This window comes from Pogoniulus pusillus, chromosome 18, assembly GCF_015220805.1.
Source record: "Pogoniulus pusillus isolate bPogPus1 chromosome 18, bPogPus1.pri, whole genome shotgun sequence".
In the NCBI taxonomy this organism is placed as follows: domain Eukaryota; kingdom Metazoa; phylum Chordata; class Aves; order Piciformes; family Lybiidae; genus Pogoniulus; species Pogoniulus pusillus.
Window position 1 is genome coordinate 22053939 of NC_087281.1, and position 25290 is coordinate 22079228.

Genomic DNA, 25290 nt, shown 5'->3' on the forward strand with positions numbered 1-25290 from the left:
TAATATCAAAGAAAAGATCTTTAAAACTCACTCTAGGTGCAAACAAGGCTTGGATCACTCAGCCTATGTGTGACTAAGCCCTGAGCCTGGCAGGGATCTGTTTGGTTTACCTGGGCAAATAAAACATCCTTTGTAGAAAGCTTTGGCACCCTAATGATGGAAAGTGCTGTTCAAATTTTAGGCTTGATTTTTCCAGTTTGCCTTGGTAAAGTGACCCAAAGACTGCTTGATGGCATTTTGGGAGCTCACTTTGTTGTGTGTGTATGAACACTAATGGTCTCTTTTCTCTCCTCAGCAGATGCAGCCCTGGATGACCTCGAAGGATTATGAGTGAAAGTGGGAAGTGTGGTTCAGTGCCCAACTCCTTAACCATGTTGTCAAGTTGCACAGTTTTGATGTAATTCCTCACCTCTTCTGACCTCCCTTGGTAGCATGCTCAAATAAGCACCTTGTTTACTTATACACCCAGCAAAAAAGCCAACATTGCTCCTTTTGAAGTGCTGATGAACTATGCCTTTCGTTTGCAAGATGGGAGAGAATGTATTTTTCAGGCAAGCCACCCTTAGATCCCTACTTGAGTTGTTTGTTCCTGTTTCTTCTCTGAAGAGTCATCTGCTTTCCCTAAAGTGCTGTCAGAGCATAGATTCTCAAACAGTACTGGTGATTTAAAACTTTCAAGGGGAAGAAGAGACAATGTTTCATCTTCTGTAGGGCTTGTGTTGTGCTTTTTCTCTGTTAGAAATGCTATATGCAGTCACATTACCTGCCTGGTGAATGTGTGTCCAATCAACTAGACCATGGCACTAAGTGCCTCATCCAGGCTTTCCTTGAACACCTCCAGGGATGGTGACTCCACCACCTCCCTGGGCAGCCCATTCCAATGCCAATCACTCTCTCTGCCAACAACTTCCTCCTAACACCCAGCCTAGACTTCCCCCAGCACAACTTGAGACTGTGTCCCCTTGTTCTCTTGCTGGTTGTCTGGGAGAAGAGACCAACCCCCACCTGGCTACAGCCTCCCTTCAGGTAGTTGTAGACATCAATGAGGTCTGCCCTGAGCCTCCTCTTCTGCAGGCTGCACACCCCCAGCTCCCTCAGCCTCTCCTCATAGGGTTTGTCTTCCAGGCCCCTCACCAGCTTTGTTGCCCTTCTCTGGACACCTTCCAGCACCTCAACATCTCTCTTGAATTGAGGAGCCCAGAACTGGACACAGTACTCAAGATGTGGCCTGACCAGTGCTGAGTACAGGGGCAGAATAACCTCCCTTGTCCTACTGGCCACACTGTTCCTGATGCAGGCCAGGATGCCATTGGCTCTCTTGGCCACCTGGGCACACTGCTGCCTCATCTTCAGCCTACTCTTTACCAGTACCCCCAGGTTCCTTTCTTCCTGGCTGCTCTCAGCCACTCTGTCCCCAGCCTGTAGTGCTGCTTGGGGTTGCTGTGGCCAAAGTGTAGAACCCTGCACTTGGCCTTGTTCAGTCTCCTCCCATTGGCCTCTGCCTACCCACCCAGCCTGTCCAGGACCCTCTGCAGAGCACTTCTACCCTGCAACAGATCAACACTGCACTTGAAGCATGCTAGGTTTAGAGTACTTAGCAGTCTAAAAGTATAATTCAGAGGACTCAAAACCATATTTTTCAACTTCTACTGAAAATTATCTTCCCATCATTTTAAATTAGCAGCTGTGCTGCTGTAAAATAACTCCATAGCTGAGTTCTTGTACTGTATTGCAGTCCCATTCTCAGGCAGTGACACCTTCCCAATGTTTTTCACTGTGCTTTTGTTTCTTTTTCATGTGTGGGGTTTTTCTCAATTTCATTTGACCTAAACCTTTACCAATCTTCATTAAAGACAAACAGAACTACTACTATTCTAGCAACGTATCATCAGTCTGCACTGAGTTTGTTCATGTCAGCCTGCAGGTTATGTGGTGTCACCATGTTTTAAAGGATGTCTAGATGCTCTTCCTTAAAGATTCTGCACATAGCAGTGATAAAGAGATGAGGAAATCTGCTGTCTTGGGCTGGCCATAGATTCACAGGCTTTATTAGTAGATAGGATTAGAGAAGAAGAACAGGCTGCCAAGCTCCTGTCCTCTGAGATTTCCTTCTTTAGACTATTAGTGTCACTGAAGAGCTCCCATGAATAGAGGGAGCAGAAACTGAGGAAAAGGCTGGAACCATTCTATTTTGCTGGCATGTACTGAGGACAAGGCAATTTCTGGATCATAAGCTCTGCTGAAAATGTCTGTCCAGTTTTCTTCACAGGCACCCTGGAGGAACAACAACATCAGTTTTCTAAGCAGAGAGGCAGCTGTAACAGAGCAAGGAGAGACTATCATAGGTTTCTACCTACTGGCTTTAGGTATGTACTCGACTTGGATGTGAAAGGAAGCTCCTGAGTAGTGTTTGGTATGAACATTTGGGTTTGGTATGAACATTTGGGTTTGGTATGATTCATTTGGGTTTGTTATGATTCATTTGGGTTCTGTCCCTAGAACAGCATGTCAGAAAATGCAACGCTTTCCTTCAGCTGTTAAAAGAGGTACAGCTTGCTTTTGTTAAAAGGAGATTAATGCAGAAATCTTGAGGAAAAAAATAGTCAAACCTGTAAACTTCTAAGTAATGTTCACTGAACTTAATATGCAGGAAGACAAAAAGTGCCCTGTCAGTACAGGTGCTCCATAACAATTAATGACTGTTCCATGGTTTGCAGAGTTTTTGACTGCTGACAGTCAGTTACGTACAATTAGCTCCTGCAGAGGCAGAAAATACAGTTCTCTGTTTTTAAACCTTTCTCTTTTTCTCTTAACTGAGTGCACTGCTCTTACTTTTAACATTTGATGCAAATGGAAATAAACTTCTTCAAACAGGATCTGTGTAAATTCTAATTGCTGGAATATTATCCTGTGTTAGCAGTCACAGTATTGTGTGTGTGTGTATTGGTTCTTCAGCAAGACAGCTATTATTAAGCATGCAACAAGGATTTGAGAAATGGCACTCAGTAATCAACTCTGTTTGATCCCATTGTTTAAATGTTGTTGAGTTGTGTCAGACTCATTGCAGGATACAAGAAAACTACAAAATTGGAAAGAATGTTGAATTTCCAACCAGCCTGGATGAAGCACTCAGTGCCATGGGCTAGTTGATTGGACCAGGCTGGGTGCTAGGTTGGACTGGCTGATCTTGGAGGTCTCTTCCAACCTGGTTAATTCTATGATTCTATGAAACTTAATGTTTTTAAAATCTGTTCCTCTAAACAACATACACAAAAAAAAAAAGTTTCTGCCTTTAAATGATTGGTCTAAGCAGATTTTCTAAGCTTATCTCATATTGCAAGTAGCTTATTAGCCCTCAGGTTATGTTTGAGAAATCTCTGTGAAAGCTACAATGTAAAATGGTAAGTATTTTGATATGTTTACATAAGACTTTTTTTAACTTAGAAGAATTAGGAAAGCATAAGTTATGTTTAGAACAAAAAGAGAGATTCTGGTAGAAAAATGTATGACTTCTGTCCTAAGAGGCTTGATTAGGAAAGTAGCCATACGACAAATCAGAGCTGGTCCAATTTATGCCCAGTCTGTTCACAGCTCCATACCCCTCCGTGAATGGCTGGGAAATGTCTGCACCATCAGCTAATGAATTAATCAGTTGCACTTAAGACTAGAAAGATTATCTTAGGTCAGCAAGGCCAGTCCCTTACTGTGACAGTATATTATCTCACTTGTCAGGCTATCATGCTCCCTCATGTAACTGGCTAGAGGGTTGTTGGTGTTGTTACCACTCTTCCGGTTGATAACCTGTCCCTGATTTTCTCTGCTGGATAGGAGCCTCTCCCTAAATACTCAGCTAAAGTCATAGCACCAGCTTTATACCCTTTTAGCTGCAGTTAACATCCTACAGCCAGTTGGTGTTCCTGAAGGAACAATCATACCTTATGGTCAACCTTTGTGTTCCTGTAAGAAGAAACTGAGGGAGTGTTGGTGTGAAAACTCCCTTACCTTCCAAGCTCTGTATGTTCCTGGGAAGTGCATATGTCTGGCACTTCAAGGGAGTCCCTCCTATCCATTTCAGTGCTCTGACAAAATTTTGAGGTTTACAAAGAACCTGCCATTTAGTTTTGTCTGCCATTGTAGCACAGAGCCAATGGCATCCTGGCCTGGATCAGGAACAGTGTGGCCAGCAGGACAAGGGAGGTTATTCTGCCCCTGTACTCAGCACTGGTCAGGCCACACCTTGAGTGCTGTGTCCAGTTCTGGGCCCCTCAATTCAAGAGAGATGTTGAGGTACTGGAAGGTGTCCAGAGAAGGGCAAAAAAGCTGGTGAGGGGCCTGGAACACAAACCCTCTGAGGAGAGGCTGAGGGAGCTGGGGGTGTGCAGCCTGCAGAAGAGGAGGCTCAGGGCAGACCTCATTGATGTCTACAACTACCTGAAGGGAGGCTGTAGCCAGGTGGGGGTTGGTCTCTTCTCCCAGACAACCAGCAACAGAACAAGGGGACACAGTCTCAAGTTGTGCTGGGGGAAGTCTAGGCTGGATGTTAGGAGGAAGTTGTTGGCAGAGAGAGTGATTGGCATTGGAATGGGCTGCCTAGGGAGGTGGTGGAGTCACCGTCCCTGGAGGTGTTGAAGCAAAGCCTGGCTGAGGCACTTAGTGCCATGGTCTGGTTGACTGGCTAGGGCTGAGTGCTAGGTTGGCCTGGATGATCTTGGAGGTCTCTTCCAACCTGGTTAATTTCTATGATTCTGTTTTATTGCCAGTGTTATTCTGTCGTTGCTGCTACTGAAATCTACCCTGCTCCTTTAAAAGGCTCCATGCATAGGTTTTCCACTGGATGATCTGGTTTAAGGTGTTGTAATGAAACAAAAGGGTCATTTTAAAAGAGACATCACACATCTGCAGGCTGACTTGCTTCTTGCTTTCATTTCATGGATTTTTTTTTTTCTATCCTCCTCCCCAGGCTGGCTGTCTTGGTTTGGAAACAGCATTGTGATTTTTGTCCTGTATAAACAACGACACCTTCTGCAGCCCACTGACTACCTCACATTTAATTTGGCAGTATCAGATGCCAGTATTTCTGTGTTTGGTTACTCACGGGGAATTATTGAAATCTTCAATATCTTCAGAGATGATGGATTCATTATCACATCAATATGGACTTGCCAGGTAAGACTTGGATTACATTTAATTAAGACAAAGTAAATAGAGCTATTAGCTATTTCCATACCTATGCTGTATGTAAATAACCAGACAGACTCAAAAGAGAAGAAAGATATCACAGTATCACAGTATCACCAAGGTTGGAAGAGACCTCACAGATCATCAAGTCCAACCCTTTACCACAGTGCCCAATATCCTGCATAACCTTCCAAAAGGACAGTGTTCTTTTCTTGTTATGTGCACAAATCTATGCATTTGGTCAGTGTTTGACCAATTCTCCTGATTTTTTTTCTATCTACTTAGATAGATAAGTTTGGATATTTTAATTCAAGTCATATTACTAATTCCTACTAGTTTGGGTATTTTACTTCAAGTCATATTTCCATCTCCTGTTGGATAGCTAAGACATAGGCTGTTCTTATCCTCAGCCCCCAAAGCCAACCTGGTTGTTGGCACTTTAACACTTGACTTAAAGCAATGTAGACTCCTGCTTGACAAGGCATGTAGAGCAAAGCCCCCACACAGCACTTGGATATACTAATTTATTTTAGCATAAAGCTTCTTGTATTAAATCTGTCATAACTCTTCATTCTTACCCCTAAATTCTTTGTTGGTTCAACACAAAATATTGAACAACACTTCTGCCTTTCCAAGCTCTTCCAGAGCACCATCTATGCTTTGACTTGGTTTTTTTTGGGCTATAAAAAGCAACACACAGAGGAAATGACACACAGCACACTTTGTTTGTACCTCTTGATTTGTACTGAAGTATTCTGTCAGCAGTCACAGAGCTTTCTTCCACAATGCCTCTGCCTCAGAGTCCCTCGTTGGCTGAATTTGAGCTATTTATACTGTCAATATGGTGAGTTGTCTTCTTATTTCAGATGCAAAAAGACTGGGATGGAGGTGTGCTTAATCCTGCTGTGGCTTGGGCTACCTTTACAAAGAGACAAGCAGTCCATAACATTTTTGGGATATCCTAATATTTCTTGGCCAGGCTGTGTTAAGTAGTCCTCTTTAAATGTCCTGTGTTTAGACAATTTTAATTTGTAAAATATGGAGAGCCAGCAAAGTTTTAAGGTATTGGAATCCAAAGATTTTGTTCAGGACATCAATTATGCATTGGCTTTTCTAAGCACTCTGATTTCTTTGTGGAGAGCAGCCAGGAAGAAAGGGACCTGGGGGTAGTGGTAGATAGTAGGCTGAAGATGAGGCAGCAGTGTGCCCAGGTGGCCAAGAGAGCCAATGGCATCCTGGCCTGCATCAGGAACAGTGTGGCCAGTAGGACAAGGGAGGTTATTCTGCCCCTGTACTCAGCACTGGTCAGGCCACACCTTGAGTGCTGTGTCCAGTTCTGGGCCCCTCAATTCAAGAGAGATGTTGAGGTGCTGAAGGTGTTCAGAGAAGGGTGACAAAGCTGGTGAGGGGCCTGGAACACAAACCCTATGAGGAGAGGCTGAGGGAGCTGGGGGTGTTTAGCCTGGAGAAGAGGAAGCTCAGGGGGGACCTCATTGCTGTCTACAACTACCTGAAGGGAGGCTGTAGCCAGGTGGGGGTTGGCCTCTTCTCCCAGGCAACCAGCAACAGAACAAGGGGACACAGTCTCAAGTTGTGCTGGGGGAGGTCTAGGCTGGATGTTAGGAAGAAGTTGTTGGCAGAGAGAGTGATTGGCATTGGAATGGACTGCAACCTCCCTTCCTGTGAATCTCTGGTGTTTACAATACATAATACATTCACAGTCCAACCAGAGGGGAGCTCAAATCTGGGAGATGAGGAGTGAGGAGCTTGTTTCCAGGAAGGTAAAGCACATACTTTCTTTTGCTAACTCTTTGAAATTGAGGTCTCTTGTTCTCCTCAACATGTTAAAGCTCCTCCACAAGTAGCTGGGATGAACCTTTGGACTATGGTGCATGTGAACATGGCTCTTTCCTTAGCATGGCCCGTTTATTTTCCCTGACTGACTTTGTTTTCTGAGTCCAGAGAACATCATTACATGGCTCTCTGTCATTGTCCATTTCACTACAGATTTGATCCGATTTGATCAGTCAGCTTTTGCTGTCAGGTATGTTTAGGGAAACTACTTTCCCAAGCTAGCCTGTCATTTCTGTTTATGAAGAAATTCCATGAGCTCACCTCACTTAATCCACCTAAATATTTTCTTTTCCTCTGACTTTCCATCTGTGCCCTTGGGTAATACTTTTCAAAATTCAAGTTCACTGTCCTTGGCTGCCTCAGTTAGCATGAGTGGGGAGAGTACAGACAGATACTACTTCCTTCAACACAGCTTGTCTCTGAAAACTCTGTAACAAGAGACACATCTCCAGGTAAAAGGAGGATCTCATGGCATACCTGCTGAATGGAGCAGATGTGTATGCTTCTTTTTTTCTCCTCTGTATGGAAGAAATGCCACCATTCCTTCCCATGCCAAATAGTTCTTCTGGGAGGAATGCAAGGGCTCTTCTCTCAAAAAGGAGGTTGCATGGTAGGTTTGTATCCAAATGCCGACCCTGTTGTATGGTGCGTATGGATATGATGTTCCAAGGGAGGCTTTTGGACCCTACTTTCACTTCTTGTTTATCCTTTTCCTGCTCTGCCACCTCATGTCCTAGTCTCAGTCTGGACAGAGAGAGGGCAGTCAGTCCCTCGCATATTAAATTCTTTTAGCCTTTGGTAGTATTATCAGTAAGTAAACTACCTGAAGGAGGCTGTAGCCAGGTGGGGGTTGGTCTCTTCTGCCAGGCAACCAGCAATAGAACAAGGGGACACAGTCTCAAGTTGTGCTGGGGGAAGTCTAGGCTGGATGTTAGGAGGAAGTTGTTGGCAGAGAGAGTGATTGGCATTGGAATGGGCTGCCCAGGGAGGTGGTGGAGTCACCATCCCTGGAGGTGTTCAAGCAAAGCCTGGATGAGGCACTTAGTGCCATGGTCTGGTTGATTGGCAAGGGCTGGGTGCTAGGTTGGCCTGGCTGATCTTGGAGGTCTCTTCCAACCTGCTTGATTCTATGATTCTGTGTAGTAAAGTTTGGCCAGAGAATGCAAACCAAGAGCCATCTGTTCCTCCACTGACCGTACCTCCAGTGAAACGCTACCTCAGGGTATACTTTCGTCCTTCCCATATGATTTTATTCATATGTTCTGCTGAATTCCAAGTTGCACTGAAACCTGTAAATAACACTGCAAGCAACTGTCCTCATATGTAGGAAATAGAGAAAAGTTAATTCTCTGCACTTAAACATGACAATTTCTTCTAAACCTCAATAATCAACTAACAGAATGGTTTTCTCATATCTGTTGATCATGTAGTGAATGCAGAAGCAACAGACTGCAGGATGGCTCTAAATAGAGGTGAAGGATTATAACCTGTCTGCACTACATAGATGCAGGCATGGCAGACAGGCTGTAGGGTGCCTTAGAACTTGAAATCCTTCCAAATCTTGAGAGTTCCATTTAAACTTGCTTCCACTAACTCATTTAACTCAGTCTTTTTTTGTTTAGTTTGGGTTTGTTTGTTTGTTTGTTTTGATGTTTTTTGCAGGGGGGGGCAGTTTTGGTTTCAGGGTGTTTTTTTGGGAAGTTGGGGGTTCTTTTTGTAATTGGTTGGGTTGTATTTTGGGGGGCTGAGGGTTTGTTTGGCTTTTTGGGGGGAGGTTGTTTCTTTGGTTGTTGTTTCTTGTTGGGAGGAGTTTGTTTTGTTGTTTGGGGGGAGGGAGAGTTGAGAATACTGGTTGCTTATTTCAATCTCATAGAATTAAGCAGGTTGGAAGAGACCTCCAAGATCATCCAGTCCAGCCTAGGGCCCAGCCCTATCCAGGCACCTAGACCATGGCACTAAGTGCCTCATCCAGGCTTTGCTTGAACACCTCATTTTCATTAATACATAAGGATTTTACTGTGAGGGCTAAGGACATTGACTGCTCTGGTTAAGTGCTGACTTTGTTGGTATAGGCTTCCTTAAAAATATGTTACTTGACTGTTTGTTACATATAAGATGTGTCTTGACTACATGCAACAGAGCACAATGTAGTTATCTGCAGATTGCAGGACCATCACAGACATAAGCACTGCCACAGACGTGCTGCCTGATGCTATTACCGCAGATGCGCTCACCTCTCTATCAGTCTAGGTATCCCTGGCCCATCTGCCTAGCCAGATGGTGCCCAAGCATCCCCAGCAGACTCTGCACAGAAACAGCCTCAGGAGGAACAAATTAAATTATGTACAGCTTTGAGGTATTAGGAAACAGCACAGTAGCCTGCCTGAAAGGTTCAGCCTACACTGCCTCTGTTCCTGCTGCCCCGCCAAGGGCCAGCCTAGAAGGATGTGTCTTCATCATCTTCTGCTGAAGCTACTTTGTGTGGTCCACAATAACAAAGCCACTGAGGGGAGCAGCAGAGAGAGAGGGAGAAATGACTGTCTCACTCTTTGGGTTACACTGCACAGTGGTGAGGAGTCCTTGTTTTGAATCATGCACTGCTTAATGCTTTGGTGCATGAAGTGCTCCTGTATTCCTGTCTGACATACCCCAGACAAGAACAGCTGTTAGTGAGCCCCAATAACATGTTATAGAATCATAGAATCAACCAGGTTGGAAGAGACCTCCAAGATCAGCCAGTCCAACCTAGCACCCAGCCCTAGCCAGTCAACCAGACCATGGCACTAAGTGCCTCAGCCAGGCTTTGCTTGAACACCTCCAGGCACGGTGACTCCATCACCTCCCTGGGCAGCCCATTCCAATGCCAATCACTCTCTCTGGCAACAATTTCCTCCTAACATCCAGCCTAGACTTCCCCTGGCACAACTTGAGACTGTGTCCCCTTGTTCTGTTGCTGATTGTCTGGGAGAAGAGACCAACCCCACCTGGCTACCTGTAAGATTTTTAAAGAAATGAAACCAAATACAAATTAATTTAATATCAATACAACCAAAGTGAAAAATAGTTACTGACTGTCCTAGCACAGTACTGTGGAATATTGTTGGGGTTTTACTGATATGTAACTTACCATTCCTGACATTGCAGTAAGACAAAAATAACTCAAAGTCAAATAATGGAACTGGCACTAAGAGCATTAACAGATAAATCAGGTGTTAAAGGTGCTGAAGAAAAGCTGTGTAACATTAGCTCCCTATTCAGCTCATTTGGCACACTGATTCACTGGGAAAGACAGGATGTGGAGATTGATCTATAAAGCTGATTGAAAAAAATAATCTTTACTTTGCCTGTGCTGTGCCACACAGATCTTCTTCTCTCTAAGATGGTTTTCTGAAGAAAAAAAATGTATTTCCAATATGAGCACTGGAATGCATCCTCATTTTTGTTTCACAGATCATAGAAACAATCAGGTTGGAAAAGACCCTCAGGATCATCAAGTCCAACTATTATACCTTCTCAGCAAAGTTCACCCTTAAATCATATCCTCAAGCACCACAAAGCCTTTGACACTGTCTACCACAACAAGCTCCTGGCCAAGTTGGCAGCTCATGGCTTGGACAGATTCACTCTGTGCTGGGTCAGAAACTAGCTGGAAGGCAGATCCCAGAGAGTGGTGAATGGTGCCACATCTAGTTGGCAGCTGTCACTAGTGGTGTTCCCCAAGGATCAGTGCTGGGCCCAGTCCTGTTCAACATCTTTATTGATGATCTGGACCAGGGGATTGAGTCCAGCATCAGTAAGTTTGCAGATGACACCAAGCTAGGAGCAGGTGTGGAGCTGTTGGAAGGTAGGGGAGCCCTGCAGAGGGACCTGGACAGGCTGGATGGGTGGGCAGAGACCAATGGGATGAGATTTAACAAGGCCAAGTGCAGGGTTCTGTACTTTGGCCATAACAACCCCAAGCAGCACTACAGGCTGGGGACAGAGTGGCTGAGAGCAGCCAGGAACAAAGGGACATGAGGGTACTGGTAGACAGTAGGCTGAAGATGAGGCAGCAGTGTGCCCAGGTGGCCAAGAGAGCCAATGGCATCCTGGCCTGCATCAGGAACAGTGTGGCCAGTAGGACAAGGGAGGTTATTCTTCCCCTGTACTCAGCACTGGTCAGGCCACACCTTGAGTGCTGTGTCCAGTTCTGGGCCCCTCAATTCAAGAGAGATGTTGAGGTGCTGGAAGGTGTCCAGAGAAGGGCAACAAAGCTGGTGAGGGGCCTGGAACACAAAGCCTATGAGGAGAGGCTGAGGGAGCTGGGGGTGTGCAGCCTGCAGAAGAGGAGGCTCAGGGGGGACCTCATTGCTGGCTACAACTACCTGACATAAGGTTGTATCGAGTCTCAAGTTGTGCCAGGGGAAGTCTAGGCTGGATGTTAGGAGGAAGTTGTTGGCAGAGAGAGTGATTGGCATTGGAATGGGCTGCCCAGGGAGGTGGTGGAGTCACCATCCCTGGAGCTGTTGAAGCAAAGCCTGGCTGAGGCACTTAGTGCCATGGTCTAGATGACTGGCTAGGGCTGGGTGCTAGGTTGGACTGGATGATCTTGGAGGTCTCTTCCCACCTGGTTGATTCTATGATTCACATCCAACTTTTAAACACATCCAAGGTTAGTAGCTCAGCAACCTCCCTGGGCAGCCTATTCCAATGCCTGAAATAACTGAGCTCTGGATACTGAAAATAAAGCTGCAGAGATATTAATCATCTCAATTTCTTTACTTCCAGTCCTCTGATATAATCTGGAATGTGCACATTGCCATCAGAGAGGTAAAAAGCAATTGATGTAGACATCTGTGAGCTAAATTTTAATGAGAAAAATAATAAGGGGGTGGGGGGAGTGGAGAAGAACTGTGCCTTTGCACAAACAGAATCATTAGCAACATGGAAAATCATTTCAGTGTAACTAATGTGACTGCAGGGAAGTTAGGCCAGTTTTCATTAACCATTAATTTCCATTTTTCCTGTAAATCATTATTTCTGCAGCAAACTGCAACAAATTAGGGAAGTCATATATTTGAAAGATTACAAATGCTTAAACTGTCTCTTTCCTTGTTTAACAAGTGTGACAGCACCTCTCACATGCAGCCCAAGCACTATGACAAACCACACACTGCTACCTGGAATGGGTTCTGCAGAGCCAAGAAATTCCAAAGCCTAAATTTTGATTCCTGGTTGTTTTTCCCAGCAGACTCTGAAACATGTTTGTTGAGGTGCTGGAAGGTGTCCAGAGAAGAGCAGCAAGGCTGGTGAGGGGCCTGGAACACAAACCCTATGAGGAGAGGCTGAGGGAGCTGGGGGTGTGCAGCCTGGAGAAGAGGAGGCTCAGGGGGGACCTCATTGCCAGCTACAACTACCCGAAGGGAGGCTGTAGCCAGGTGGGGGTTGGTCTCTTCTCCCAGGCAACCAGCAACAGAACAAGGGGACACAGTCTCAAGTTGTGCTGGGGGAAGTCTAGGCTGGATGTTAGGAGGAAGTTGTTGGCAGAGAGAGTGATTGGCATTGGAATGGGCTGCCCAGGGAGGTGGTGGAGTCACCATCCCTGGAGGTGTTCAAGCAAAGCCTGGATGAGGCACTTAGTGCCATGGTCTGGTTGATTGGATAGGGCTGGGTGCTAGGTTGGACTGGATGATCTTAGAGGTCTCTTCCAATCTGGTTGATTCTATAATTCTATGATTCTGTGTTTTTTTGCTTATGTGGAAAATAATCCCCTTCCTGATTCTTCTGTTCCAGTGTGTCCCTAAGAGGTTGGATGTGTTCTCTCAAAATACATTGTCCATCACTTACCTTCATGATTCTAGATCTTCTCACTACTGGGCTGAACACATTGTGTTCTTCTGGCTTCTCCTGATGTGCCAAATCCTCCCACTGGCAAAGTGTAGATGAAAAGTATTATATACAAATTTATAGATGGAACTTTAAAAATCTTGAGACACTTGAGACTGTGTCTTCTTGTTCTGTTGCTGCTTGCCTGGCAGAAGAGACCAACCCCCACCTGGCTACAACCTCCCTTCGGGTAGTTGTAGACAGCAGTGAGTCTCCCTTGAGCCTCCTCTTCTCCAGGCTAAACACCCTCAGCTCCCTCAGCCTCCCTCACAGGGTTTGTGTTCCAGGCCCCTCACCAGTTTCATTGCCCTTCTTTGGACACCTTCCAGCACCTCAACATCTCCCTTGAATTGAGGGGCCCAGAACTGGACACAGCACTCAAGGTGTGGCATACAGTACTCAAGGAGGGAGTGATGCAGCCTTCCTGGCTGCTGAGATGGGTATTTCAGCCTAAACTGAAATGTTAGAGCTATTTTGGCAACTTTCTTTTGTGCCAATAAACCTTGCTTAATCCAATTAATAGGAACACTGGGTTATGTCTTACACTCTCTGCTTGAAATGAAGATAACTCTTCTGAATGCAATAGGGATGCATAAGTGGTAAAGGCAGTAAAATTGAGGCACACCCAAGCTCACAGACAAAAGTTTGATAGTGCACTGGGGATTCCCTGTGTTGAAGCAAAGCTTTATTTCCATGCAGCAGGAGTTCTATGGATTGTGGGTTGTAAATAGTACACCAAAAGCATTAGTCAGATTTATAATCAGACATGAATACAAAGCTGAAAAAAACAATCTTTTCCCCAGTTGTGTCTTAGCTTCCAGGCAGCATAAAGATAATGAGCAAGCTCTGTGAGGATCTGTATAGTCAAGGGAGTACTATTGGTATAGCACTGAAAGGGAAGCTTTGAAAACTAAGCCTGGTAAATAGGAAAACTAGCAGAGCAAAATCACCATACAATCAACTTCATGTTTATGTCAGAATTCAGTGTTGCCTGTTAACACTGCTACTATTTGCCTGTAATTAAGAACAAAATTGCATTACACAAAAATGAAAGAAATGCTCTGTGGAAGGAAAGGATTTGGCTAGGGGATAGGACTGGATGAGGCACTTAGTGCCATGGTCTGGTTGACTGGCTAGGGCTGGGTGATAGTTTGGACTGGATGATCTTGGAGTTCTCTTCCAACCTGGTTGATTCTATGATTCTACATCTTCCAGAGTAATTATCTACTATCCTAGTATTTCCATAGCTGTCATTCCATATCTTTAAATATGCAGAAAGTGGAGAATATCATCTATATTTGTTCCCTACCTATTTTAATATCTCTGTCTATAGAATGTGAGACTATGCTAAAGCAGTTTTTCTGTTGCTTACCACTTTGATTTCCAAGAAATCATTTTGGTTGCTACTAACAGTTGGTATTGTCTGTTCAGGAGCAGAAAAAGTGGCACTAGTATAAAAGTGTGTGCTAGTTTGAAGAAGGTTAGAATGTTTTGGTGAGAGGAACTAGATTACAGGCTGGGAAAGGAAAACAATGGTGATGTCTACTTCACTTATAGGCTTACTGAGAGATACAAGAAGAATCAAAACATAGATAACACAGTTCTGCTGGGGAACTGGCTGAGCTGATTTCTTTCTAGCCTCTCTGTCATTTCTTTGATTAATCCACTTTGCTTCCTAACTCTCTGGCCAAACCTCCATTCTTCCTTGGGACTGGGGTAAGGTTGAGAGGGGTAGGGGGAAGGTGAAGGGGCAGTTGAGACCCCCTCCTGGGACTCAGGTTTTTGGGAGGGCTGCTGTGTTTCTGTATTACCTTTTTCCTTGCATATTGCTGTCTATAACTGTATCTACTGTAAATATCTGCTTGTCTATTGTGCTAAGCTGTAAATATAAGCTTCATTCAATTTCCAGAACTGGCTGAGTCTAGTCTGGGTGATTTCCAAAGTGTGGGAGGGCAGGGAACACCCAAACCATCACAAAGTGGCACTAGTATGAAAGTAGCAGAATTGGACACTAGGAAGATGTTTTGTACTATGAGAGTAGTGGAACCAAGACTGGTTGCTTGGAGAGACACCGTTGGTGGAGAGACACCATTCAAAGTCAGGACTGATGGAGCTCTGAGCAACATGACCTAGCTGGGGGATGTCCCTGCTTAATTCAGGGGCGTTGGACTAGATGACTTTAAAGGTCCCTTTCAACCCAGTGAGTTCTGTGATACAATGATTCTATTTCATTAATAGATAGACTTGCTGGGAAATGGCACAGACATAGCTAGGCTCAAGAGCTAACTGGCCTCCAATGGAAGTTTGGCTGGGACAATAGTGGTTTGAGGATCCCTGTACTCAGCACTGGTTAGGCCACACCTGTGTCCAGTTCTGGGCTCAGGGGAGACCTCATTGCTGTCTACAACTACCTGAAAGGAGATTGTAGCCAGGTGGGGGATTGGTCTCTTCTCCCAGGCACCCAGTGACAGATAAAGAGAACACAGTCTCAAACTGCACCAGGGCAGGTTGAGGCTGGACATTAGGAAGAAATTCTTCATGGAAAGAGTGATTGCCCATTGGAATGGGCTGCCTGGGGAGGTGGAGCCACCATCCCTGGAGGTGTTTAAAAGGAGGCTGGATGAGGCACTTAGTGCAGGTTTAGTTAATTAGACACCCTTAGTGCAGGTTTAGTTAATTAGAAGGGGTAGGTGACAGGTCAGACTTGATGATCCTAGAGGTCTTTTCCAACCTGGTTAATTCTGTGATTCTGTGATCCTACACTCAAACCAGTCTTAACTATTGGATGGTCTCACATGTTTTAATGTTCCAGGTGCTATGACCTCTGTATGGGCTGTTCAACAGCTTAAGAGTCTCTTTCTTTACCTCTTTTATTAATTTCATCCTAGCATTCTTGTCATCCCCAAAGCTCCTTCTCTACCTTGGCATTTCACCCAGTCACTTCAACCTAAACCTCTGTGCCTGTGACTGGCACAGTGACAGCGCAGCCACCCATTGAAGAATGCCAAGTTACAGTCTACAGACATTTGCTTAATTTTCTAGCTTTAATTGGTGTAAAGTGGTACCTCCAAAGGATGCTCTGCCCTAGCTGGTTTGGTATATTGTTGCAAGTTTCGAGGTCTCTTCCAACCTGGTTGATTCTGTGATTCTAAGTGTTTGGAAAAAGGCTTGCTTTCAGCATTTTGCCTGGATCACTTCCCAGTTGTATAGTACTCCCTAGCAGATGGCTACATCCATCTCCACTACAGTCAGCAGCAGCTTCCTTCCTATATCATTAAGCAAAGCTAGCAGAGCTGTAACCATCCTGTGCATATACAGCTGGAGACATTGACGTCAGTGGCAGCCTACAGAGCCATGCAGCTCTGCATGCGTCAGTCAGAGGTGGTGAGGATCAGGACTTAATAACATCCAGCAATCAGCAGCACAGACTGACTAATCTTTTGGAACAATGTAGCTGTGCATGGGTTTGTATATTCCTTTTAAAAAACATTTCCCACGCAGCCAAGCTCATAGCCTCCTACACTCTTCCCTCTTTGGCCTCAGTTTCTGGGGGTTCAGTTTGTATGTTTGATCTGCCTAAGCAGGGCAGCTACCTAATTTTTGCTTATCCAGAGCTTTTCTTCTTGTCAGTTCAACCTTCTTCTCCTTCATTTGGCAAGTCATTTGGGAAAAGCATCGATGTAAGGGTGTGTTGGCTTGATGATTTTGTGTACATGCCCCAGCTCTTATGTAATCTTTGAACATCTACTTGCTCCCTGATTGTACAGAAGATAAATGCACCTGACATTTTCTATTTCCCTGCTAGCTGGGTTTCTGGGAAAACTTTAGAGGACATTAACATGAAAACAAGACGAGCAGTCCCCGAGGTTCTTTTCCCTCCAAGCTCTCTGCAGTAAAAGAACTTCCTGCACTGCTTTGTGTTTCAGGTGGATGGCTTCCTGACGCTTCTCTTTGGCCTGGCTAGCATTAATACCCTTACAGTAATCAGTGTGACTCGCTACATCAAGGGCTGCCATCCTGAGAGAGGTAAGGGGTAAAGGCAGGTCCAGCTCTGCCTTCATCATCTGATGCATTTCTTTCAGTCACAGGCTATATTAAACATAACTTAAATGTACTGGAAACCAGAATGTAACTCAGTCATTTACATTACAAACATGTTTGTACAGAATCATTCAGGGTTAACCCAAATAAGAGCCAAATTTCTGCTAGTACACATTGATCATCAAGAGTTAGCTGAATTCACTCTTGTGCCAAAGACACCAGACATGCTGCTGACCCTCTCTGGTCTTCAGAATGCAATTTAAACTCCTAACTGATTAACACATTGCTATGTGGATCTCACTGTAAGCAACACATTTCATCTTCTATGAGATGATGTTTGGGAAGTTTCCAGTCATTGAAAAGTTCCTTGGTTTGGAAGGCTGCTCTACATAACATTTTAACTCTTCAGGGCTTTCTGCCAGGGTTTGCACACAGCAGGCTTCAAGGGCTGCTTTAGATGTTGCTGGGAGCATTCAGGCTGCACATCTTGCCTTCAGCTCACCATCTCCACATGGCTCTCCTGGCTCTGCTCAGTGGTCAGTTCCACACCACAGGAGATGAAAATTGCTCCTGCCGTTCTCAAACTGACCGTGATGCAACTCTGCCTACACAGTTCTACTTTCCTGCCTGTCTCTTAGACCTACAAAGCATAGTCACCACAGCCTCACAACCATAGTTCTTTCCTCTCTAGTGCCAAGTTGATCTGTAACATGAACATCTCTAATGACCACTGTTCATTATTTCAGTGCTAGAAACCTTTAATAACTACAATCTTTCTGGGTTTGGGTTTTTTATGTTTTGGAGGTTTTTTAGTAGCCTTTGGGTACAAAAGCCTCTGTAAAGACATACAAGTGTCCCTCTCTATGAATTTGGTCAAAAATCCTTTACACATTTCCTGCTCTGTGAAATCCTCATCAGCAAGTCTATATATCCATGCCATCATCTACCCCTTTCCCTTGGTGTCTCTTTATACCACTACACTCAATATAGGCACTCTTGTTCTCAACAGCAGCAGAAACCTTTCTTTACCAGTTGTCCTGGAATTCTTACCTGCAGAAAAAATTAATCTCCACTGAGAACCTTTAGTAATTTCTCTTCTTTATATCTACTCCTTCCATTATTTCTCCCTAGTCCTTCTCTCATCCATCCTTTGATAATGTGTTATCAAATTCCATGCCTGTCTTATGACTGGCTTGTACCATCTTTTAGGCAGGGACATGTTAATGTCTGCAGGTAAAGCATGCATAAACACACTGGGATGCATCATATGAGTTTTGCTTTTGAATAGTATGGGTAGTATTGGCTGTGGAAAAAAAAAACTTATGCAGAGAGGTCTTTTTTTTCCCCACAGGAACTTCTTCTGTAGATGGTTGTGATAGACTTGTTAATTTTCAACACAAACTGTTGTTGGAGCTGCTGGGATTTGGCTGTGATACATCTTATATTTACTGCATGTTATGAAGTCAGATTTAAAACCCAGGTTTCTGTTTTGCAAAGCTGTATCACATATTCATCTGAATGTCTGCATAAGTTATGTTTCTTCTTCAGGAAATCTTAGCAAGGAGCCAGTATAACCTTATAGAAAAGAAGAACAGACATTGCTGGATGCATATTTCCCATATCAAGGGGAAAATAACCACAATGCATGGCAGTGTCAGGACAGATTAAATAATGGATATTCAATGGCTAACATAGGTTCAGCATCTAATGTATTTCCTCTCTTTTAATTAGGAAAACCTGGAAATAACTAAGAATATCCTCTGAATTTAGACTCACCTTGTTTGGCTCTGTGTAAAACTTAACACTCAACTGCTTTTTGCCTTTTACAAAACTGCAACACCTAAGTCCAATGCAGCATTTGCAAATTGTGCAGTGCTGGATGAGCAGGTTGTCTCCTGTTTAAATGCCACTGATTTCCTTTGTTCACAAATGGTCTTGGACATAAGCCTGACAGATGCTTTCAAGTTTATTCATTTCTTATGAACATGCATTTTTTTGTTTAGTATGTTTTTAGATAGCAGTGTTTTCCTCACTAGCTGTTGATACAGGAGTGCATTTAAATTTCAGAGATATGATTGTCCTTCCAGCTATTACTTTCTGACTAAACCATGCCATTGCAGGTCACTGCATCAGCAACAGCAGTATGACGGTGGCTCTTGTTCTCATCTGGATAGCAGCTTTCTTCTGGTCAGCAGCTCCATTGCTTGGCTGGGGCAGTTATACAGGTAACAGCTTTCAGTTCTACTTATTAAGCACTGCTCCACTTAGCAAAGTGCAATGGTTTGGGCAGAATGCTAATATGCTAAAACTTGTTATGGTTTACTTGATTGTGAAAAACTCTTTATGGGGGAAATTATGTCACTTCTTATTAAATCAAAAAGATCAATCTACTCTTCACTGTTTAAAAGAAGACAGATACATCATTTGAACTGATAAATTAATCAATGGAAAGCAGATTTATGTCTTAAAAATGCTAACCAATGTATTTTTGCTTTCCAGATCGTATGTATGGCACATGTGAGATAGACTGGGCAAAAGCCAACTTCTCTACAATTTACAAGTCCTACATTGTCTCCATTTTTATCTGCTGTTTTTTCCTACCTGTCTCAGTCATGGTCTTCTCATATGTGTCAATTATCAATACAGTTAAGCTAAGCCATGCACTAACAGGACTGGGCGATCCCACAGACAGGCAGAGGAGAATCGAGCGCGATGTCACCAGGGTGAGTTTGGATTCCATGTGGTATGGGATTCATCTTGTGAAAGCTGTCTTTCCAGAAATTTGTCTTAGAATCATAGAATCAGCCAGGTTGGAAGAGACCTCCAAGATCATCCAGTCCAACCTAGCACCCAGCCCTAGCCACTCAACTAGACCATGGCACTAAGTGCCTCATCCAGGCTTTTCTTGAACACCTCCAGGGACGGTGACTCCACCACCTCCCTGGGCAGCCCATTTCAATGCCAATCACTCTCTCTGCCAACAATTTCCTCCTAACATCCAGCCTAGACCTCCCCCAGCACAACTTGAGACTGTGTCCCCTTGTTCTGTTGCTGGTTGTCTGGCAGAAGAGACCAACCCCCACCTGGCTACAGCCTCCCTTCAGGTAGTTGGAGACAGCAATGAAGTCACCCCTGAGCCTCCTCTTCTGCAGGCTGCACACCCCCAGCTCCCTCAGCCTCTCCTCATAGGGTTTGTGTTCCAGGCCCCTCACCAGCTTTATTGCCCTTCTCTGGGCACCTTCCAGCACCTCAACACCTCTCTTGAATTGAGGGGCCCAGAACTGGACACAGCACTCAAGGTGTGGCCTGAGCAGTGCTGAGTACAGGGGCAGAATAACCTCCCTTGTCCTACTGGCCACACTGTTCCTGATGCAGGCCAGGATGCCATTGGCTCTCTTGGCCACCTGGGCACACTGCTGCCTCATCTTCAGCTTGCTATCTACCAGTACCCTTTAACTAGACCAGAACAAAATGCAACAGTTGCAGTTCATTTCTCCATAATCTCCAGTGACAAAGTCTGAACTCAGTGAAGAATACAAGATTTGTTTCAAGCTCCTGGCTCCTTAGCTGGGTAATACTGGGTAATATTGGTGCTACATCACATGTGAAAACTAATCTAACTATAATTATACAGTGCACAAATTTGCTTTGGCATAGGCTCTTTTCTTTCAGGACTTAGGTTACTTCAGAGTATACACAGAAGTTACAGTGGAGTTTTCAATTGATTTACCACTAACTTAAGTCTATCCAAACCCTTCCAAATTCATATAAACATACAGAGGACTGTAGCCTATTTTCATTCCATTAGCTGAGGCATTGCTCAAGCACAGCACCGTGGCAAAATTCCATATGTAGCTCTAGGTCTGCTTTGCCACGTCAAAGCAAACCTTTTACTTGCCTGTATTCTCCTCTGAGCCATACTCTCAGGACACTCTGAATGCTTCCCTTCCAGTCAAGTGTCCAAGCTACAATTTCTAACATTATTTCTCTGATGTAGTCTTCTAGAATAGGTCTAAGGTTATTCTTCTTCTATCTTTTAGGTTTCTATTGTCATTTGCACAGCCTTTATTATTGCGTGGTCACCATATGCTGTCATCTCTATATGGTCTGCCTATGGGCACCCTGTGCCAAATCTTACCAGCATCCTTGCCAGTTTGTTTGCTAAGTCTGCCAGCTTCTATAATCCCATTATCTACTTTGGAATGAGCTCCAAGTTTCGGAGGGACATTTTCATCTTGTTCCATTGTGCCAAGGAAGTCAAGGACCCTGTGAAGCTAAAACGGTTCAAAAACCTCAAGCAGAAGCAACAAGAGCCCTCTCAGAAAGGAGAGAAGTATGCAGGAGAAATGCATCCTGCACCAAGTCCTGATTCTGGAGTGGGAAGTCCAACCAGCACCCCACCTCCAGCAAACAGGGAAGTGTATTTTGGTGTTCTTGATACTGCATCTAACAACCCTGATATCGAATGTGATAGACTCTAAGTTTTGAGGCCACACTGTGTTCAGGAAGACCTTCTTCAGATCAGTGCTTGAGTGATTTCCTAACTCCCAGTTCAGCTGTTCCCTACTATAGCATTGGTGACTACACAGATGAAGCAAATCAGATGGTAAAGCGATATTTTCCCTCTGTGTAACTACAAAACATTGTGAAGAACATCACAGCATGGGCAGCATATCCAGTGGCAGAAACACTTGATTTTTACATGCATGCAGGAAAAGGAAGGCTGATGTGTGAAGAGCAGGCATTAGCTAGCTAAAATAACTAAAAAATTATTAGTTAGGAGATTACACTTCCAAATATGTTACTTTATGCCACGGGCTACGGTGCCACAGGCACCAGAAGGGACGGGGAGATGCCTGCTGCAAGCAGGTTCTGTTTATTGCACCCCAAGCATGGGTTTATATATTTTTCATCAGAAGGCTACATAAGAAGGTTACAAACCATATTAAACTCTAACTGGTTACATGTATTTGTGTTAAGGATTATGTTAGGATTACACACTAATTGCTAGGATACCTTAATTACGTCTTTCTTATCTCCTAACAAGACACATCCCAACTTTTCTTAACAAAGCATATCCTTATCTAGCCCTTCAGCAGAGTATATCATATGAGCCCTAAGGAACCAGATATAGTGTCTAGGTGAAAGAGACAGGCACCAAGCTGTACCGAGCTGTGAAGCCATAAAACAGTAAGATAAGACTTGAGGCCTCTTGTTTTACACTCACTGCATTCCTTTAAGATCACTTTGACCCTACACTTTCACCCAGCTCCGTGTCCTGCTTTCAAGCTCATGGTTTATGCTTCAGTGTACAATCATCAAACAATTCTATAGAATCACTACATTTAATATTACTATTCCCAACAATTTTACTCTTCAGCAGTTCCAGCTATAGAGGCTTGTTTTAGATCTGTGGTGCTGCACATGTTTTAAGAGAAGATGGGATCCCTTGAGGTTGCTGCTGCAGCTCCAACAAGCTGTGAGCTGGTAGGCAAAGCTGGGTGCTCCCTTTGGAGCACTTAGGCATGGCCACCACAGGTCTCTCAGGCCCCATTCATGGAGGGTGTGTGTCTGGTCACCAGTGCCTGACTCTGTCCACGTCTGTACAAGTGGTAGAAGTCCTAGATTTCAGCACTTTTAGTCAGTGTAGTCTGAACAGTGACTTCATACTTCCTCATCTGCAGATTTATTTCCACTTTCCCTGACCTTCATGGTAAGCAGGGCCTGGCTGTAGCATTCTGACTCAGGAAAGCTGGCCTTTAACTTTACTGCTGTCTCCACACTGGTTGGTTTTCTACCTGGCTACTAAGGCGGAGCAAGAAGCATTGTACAAGTACTGAACCCCAAAATGATATTTAAGAGTACTGACCAGGCATGTCATCAGAGCTATTGGTACAATCTAATTCAACACTTCAGAGCTGCTTCTACAGAAAGCTTTCTCCCTCCCTATGGGTAAAAAAATTAGGTAAATATAACTAAGTAGCAATTAAGGATAATTGTTTCAATAGCAAAGCCATAGGCTTAGTCTCAAGACTCTCATATGTTTTAAGAGCAAATTAATCCACCAAGTTTATTTTACAGAAGCCTAGTGAGGAGATGCATCTTCAGAATTCCCCACTGAATCCTCAGGGACTTCTCTCTGTCTATGAGCTGTGGAAACTGTGGCTTCTTTTAGTGTCATTTGCAAGTTAAACAAGGTGGGGGAGGGGGGGGGGGAAGAAGAAACAAACCTGCACCAACATTGGTTGCTAACCTCACTGCTATTTATGACTTTTTGGAGTCTCACTGTCCACGTGTGCTGAGATGTGGTTGTTTTGCAGAAGTAGGCTTTTCCAGATGTGTTTCTTGGGAAGGTGACAGAGATGGAATGCCTTCATTTCCCCTATTGCTCTGTTTGTTTTGAGAAAATCACCTGTGTTTTGAAGTTGGAAACAAATAAACATTATAAGCAACGCTGGGAAACTGTTTTCTTTCACGGCTGTGGCTCTAAACTATGAGAGTGTTCGTTTTTGAGGTATGGGTGCTATTTCATTACCATAAATAATTGAAAGCAAAGAAGTAAATGTTTGTTTCCAGGGAAAAGTGCATGCCACAGCAGCAGAAATAGATGAAATCTCATCTTGAATACTGTGTTCAGTTTCAGACTCCCCAGTTGAAGAGGGACAGGGATCTGCTGGAGAGGGTCCAGCGGAGGGCTATGAGGATGATGAGGGGACAGGAGGGCATGGCTTATGGGGAGAGGCTGAGGGACATGGGGCTTTTTAGTCTGGAGAAGAGAAGACTTAGAGGGGAGTTGATAAATGTTTATAAGTATCTGAAGGCTGGCCAGGAGTAGGGGGACAGGCTCTGCTCACTGCTCCCTGGGATAGGACAAGGAGCAATGGGTGTAAGCTGCAGCAAAAGAGGTTCTGCCACAACACAAGAGGGAACTTCTTTCCTGTAAGGGTCATAGAGCACTGGAACAGGCTCCCCAGAGAGGTCATGGAGTGTCCTTCTCTGGAGCCTTCCAAGGCCTGTCTGGATGTGTTCCTCTGTGATCTGTGCTAGATTGTGTGGTCCTGCTCTGGCAGGGGGTTGGACTCAATGATCTCCTTGGGTCCCTTCCAACCCCTAATACCCTGTGAAATCATTTAGAGCAAAATCCTCTCACAGCTGGATGAAGCTAGCTTAGCTAGTGTCCAGGTTTTAAACTTCTAGATGTAGAAGTTCCACCTTGGAAACCTTGCTGGACTGAGCCTTCTACTGCTTGAAGTCCTTGTTTTTTTCTGCAAAGAAAGAGGAGTGCTGCACAGCCCTGTCAGGTGCGGCTCTCGGAGGTACCCACAACTGCAAGTGTGTCAGACACTGGCCCCATACAGCATCTGTGCCAGGTTAGATTTTAATTGGTGTTCCTGCTAATTTATAGATTCCTAGGTGAAAATCTTGTCCCTGCTGCATTGTAGCAATGGTGTACTTCTGCAGGATTCACACTCTGACACAGGAAAATCTGTGCAAGAGGGAAAGCTGAGCAGCAAGGTCGTTCCCAAGACTGCCACCAAACTCCAGCTGAAATCTTTACTAGTTCCTATGCCACTGAGCATGTACAGGGAGGTTAGACTGAAAGAGAAGGGATTAGTAAAACTGAGCCAGAATAGGAGCAGAGCAGAGAGAAAATGTAAAAAGGGGAGAAGCAGATAAACGGGAGCAAAGGATGCATATGTGCTGAAAGCCTACCAGAAACTTCCAACAGAGAGAAAGTCTTGTCTGGACCATGGCAGACCTCCATCCTGCAAAGCCTACAGGTACTTTGTGGATATAGAATAGTACCATGGAACTACACAGCTGTAGAGCAGAAGGTCTGGTTTAGCAGCTTACACAGAGGAAAAGAGGATGGATGCCCATGCAGGCACCAACCAGAGCTGCAGGTAACAGTAACAGCAGGAGCACATTTGTCACTGAAATGACTCAGATTAAAAGGCTTCCAACCCTAAAGCACTCGTGCTTGTGTAAGGGCACCTATGACACCAGCAAGTGGCTGAAGGAAGACAAACATTCAGAATCCATCACTGCTGAAGTGCAGGTAAGGGAATGCACTTCAGTGTTTCAACTGTGTGAATCAACACAAATCAAACTGAAACATTTTGCCTGTGTCTTGCATTTGCTCCCAGTGTTTCTGCTCTAACACATCTGGACAGGGCTGGTGTGATGGTTTGGGTGTTACCCCCACACACACACTTTAGAAACCACCCAGACTAGACTCAGCCAGCTCTGGAAATTGAATGAAGCTTATTATTTACAGCTTAGCACAATAGACAAGCAGATATTTACAGCAGATACAGTTATAGACAGAAATAGACAAGGGAAAAGGTAATA

General features: G+C 44.4%; 1 protein-coding gene and 1 long non-coding RNA gene across 2 annotated transcripts in view; one reads left to right on the forward strand and one right to left on the reverse strand.

The window, feature by feature from the left end:
- The window catches only part of LOC135183570 (uncharacterized), a 53735-nt gene that overhangs the window by 21752 nt on the left and 6693 nt on the right, over window positions 1-25290 (reverse strand). The window lies entirely within an intron of this gene.
- LOC135183569 (opsin-5-like) lies at window positions 1930-23391 on the forward strand. Its single transcript, XM_064158715.1, has 6 exons — window positions 1930-2366; window positions 4961-5166; window positions 16824-16923; window positions 19059-19163; window positions 19438-19661; window positions 20979-23391. Exons 1-6 carry the CDS (start codon window positions 2246-2248, stop codon window positions 21417-21419), a joined length of 1197 nt encoding a protein of 398 aa, XP_064014785.1. The 5' UTR covers window positions 1930-2245; the 3' UTR covers window positions 21420-23391.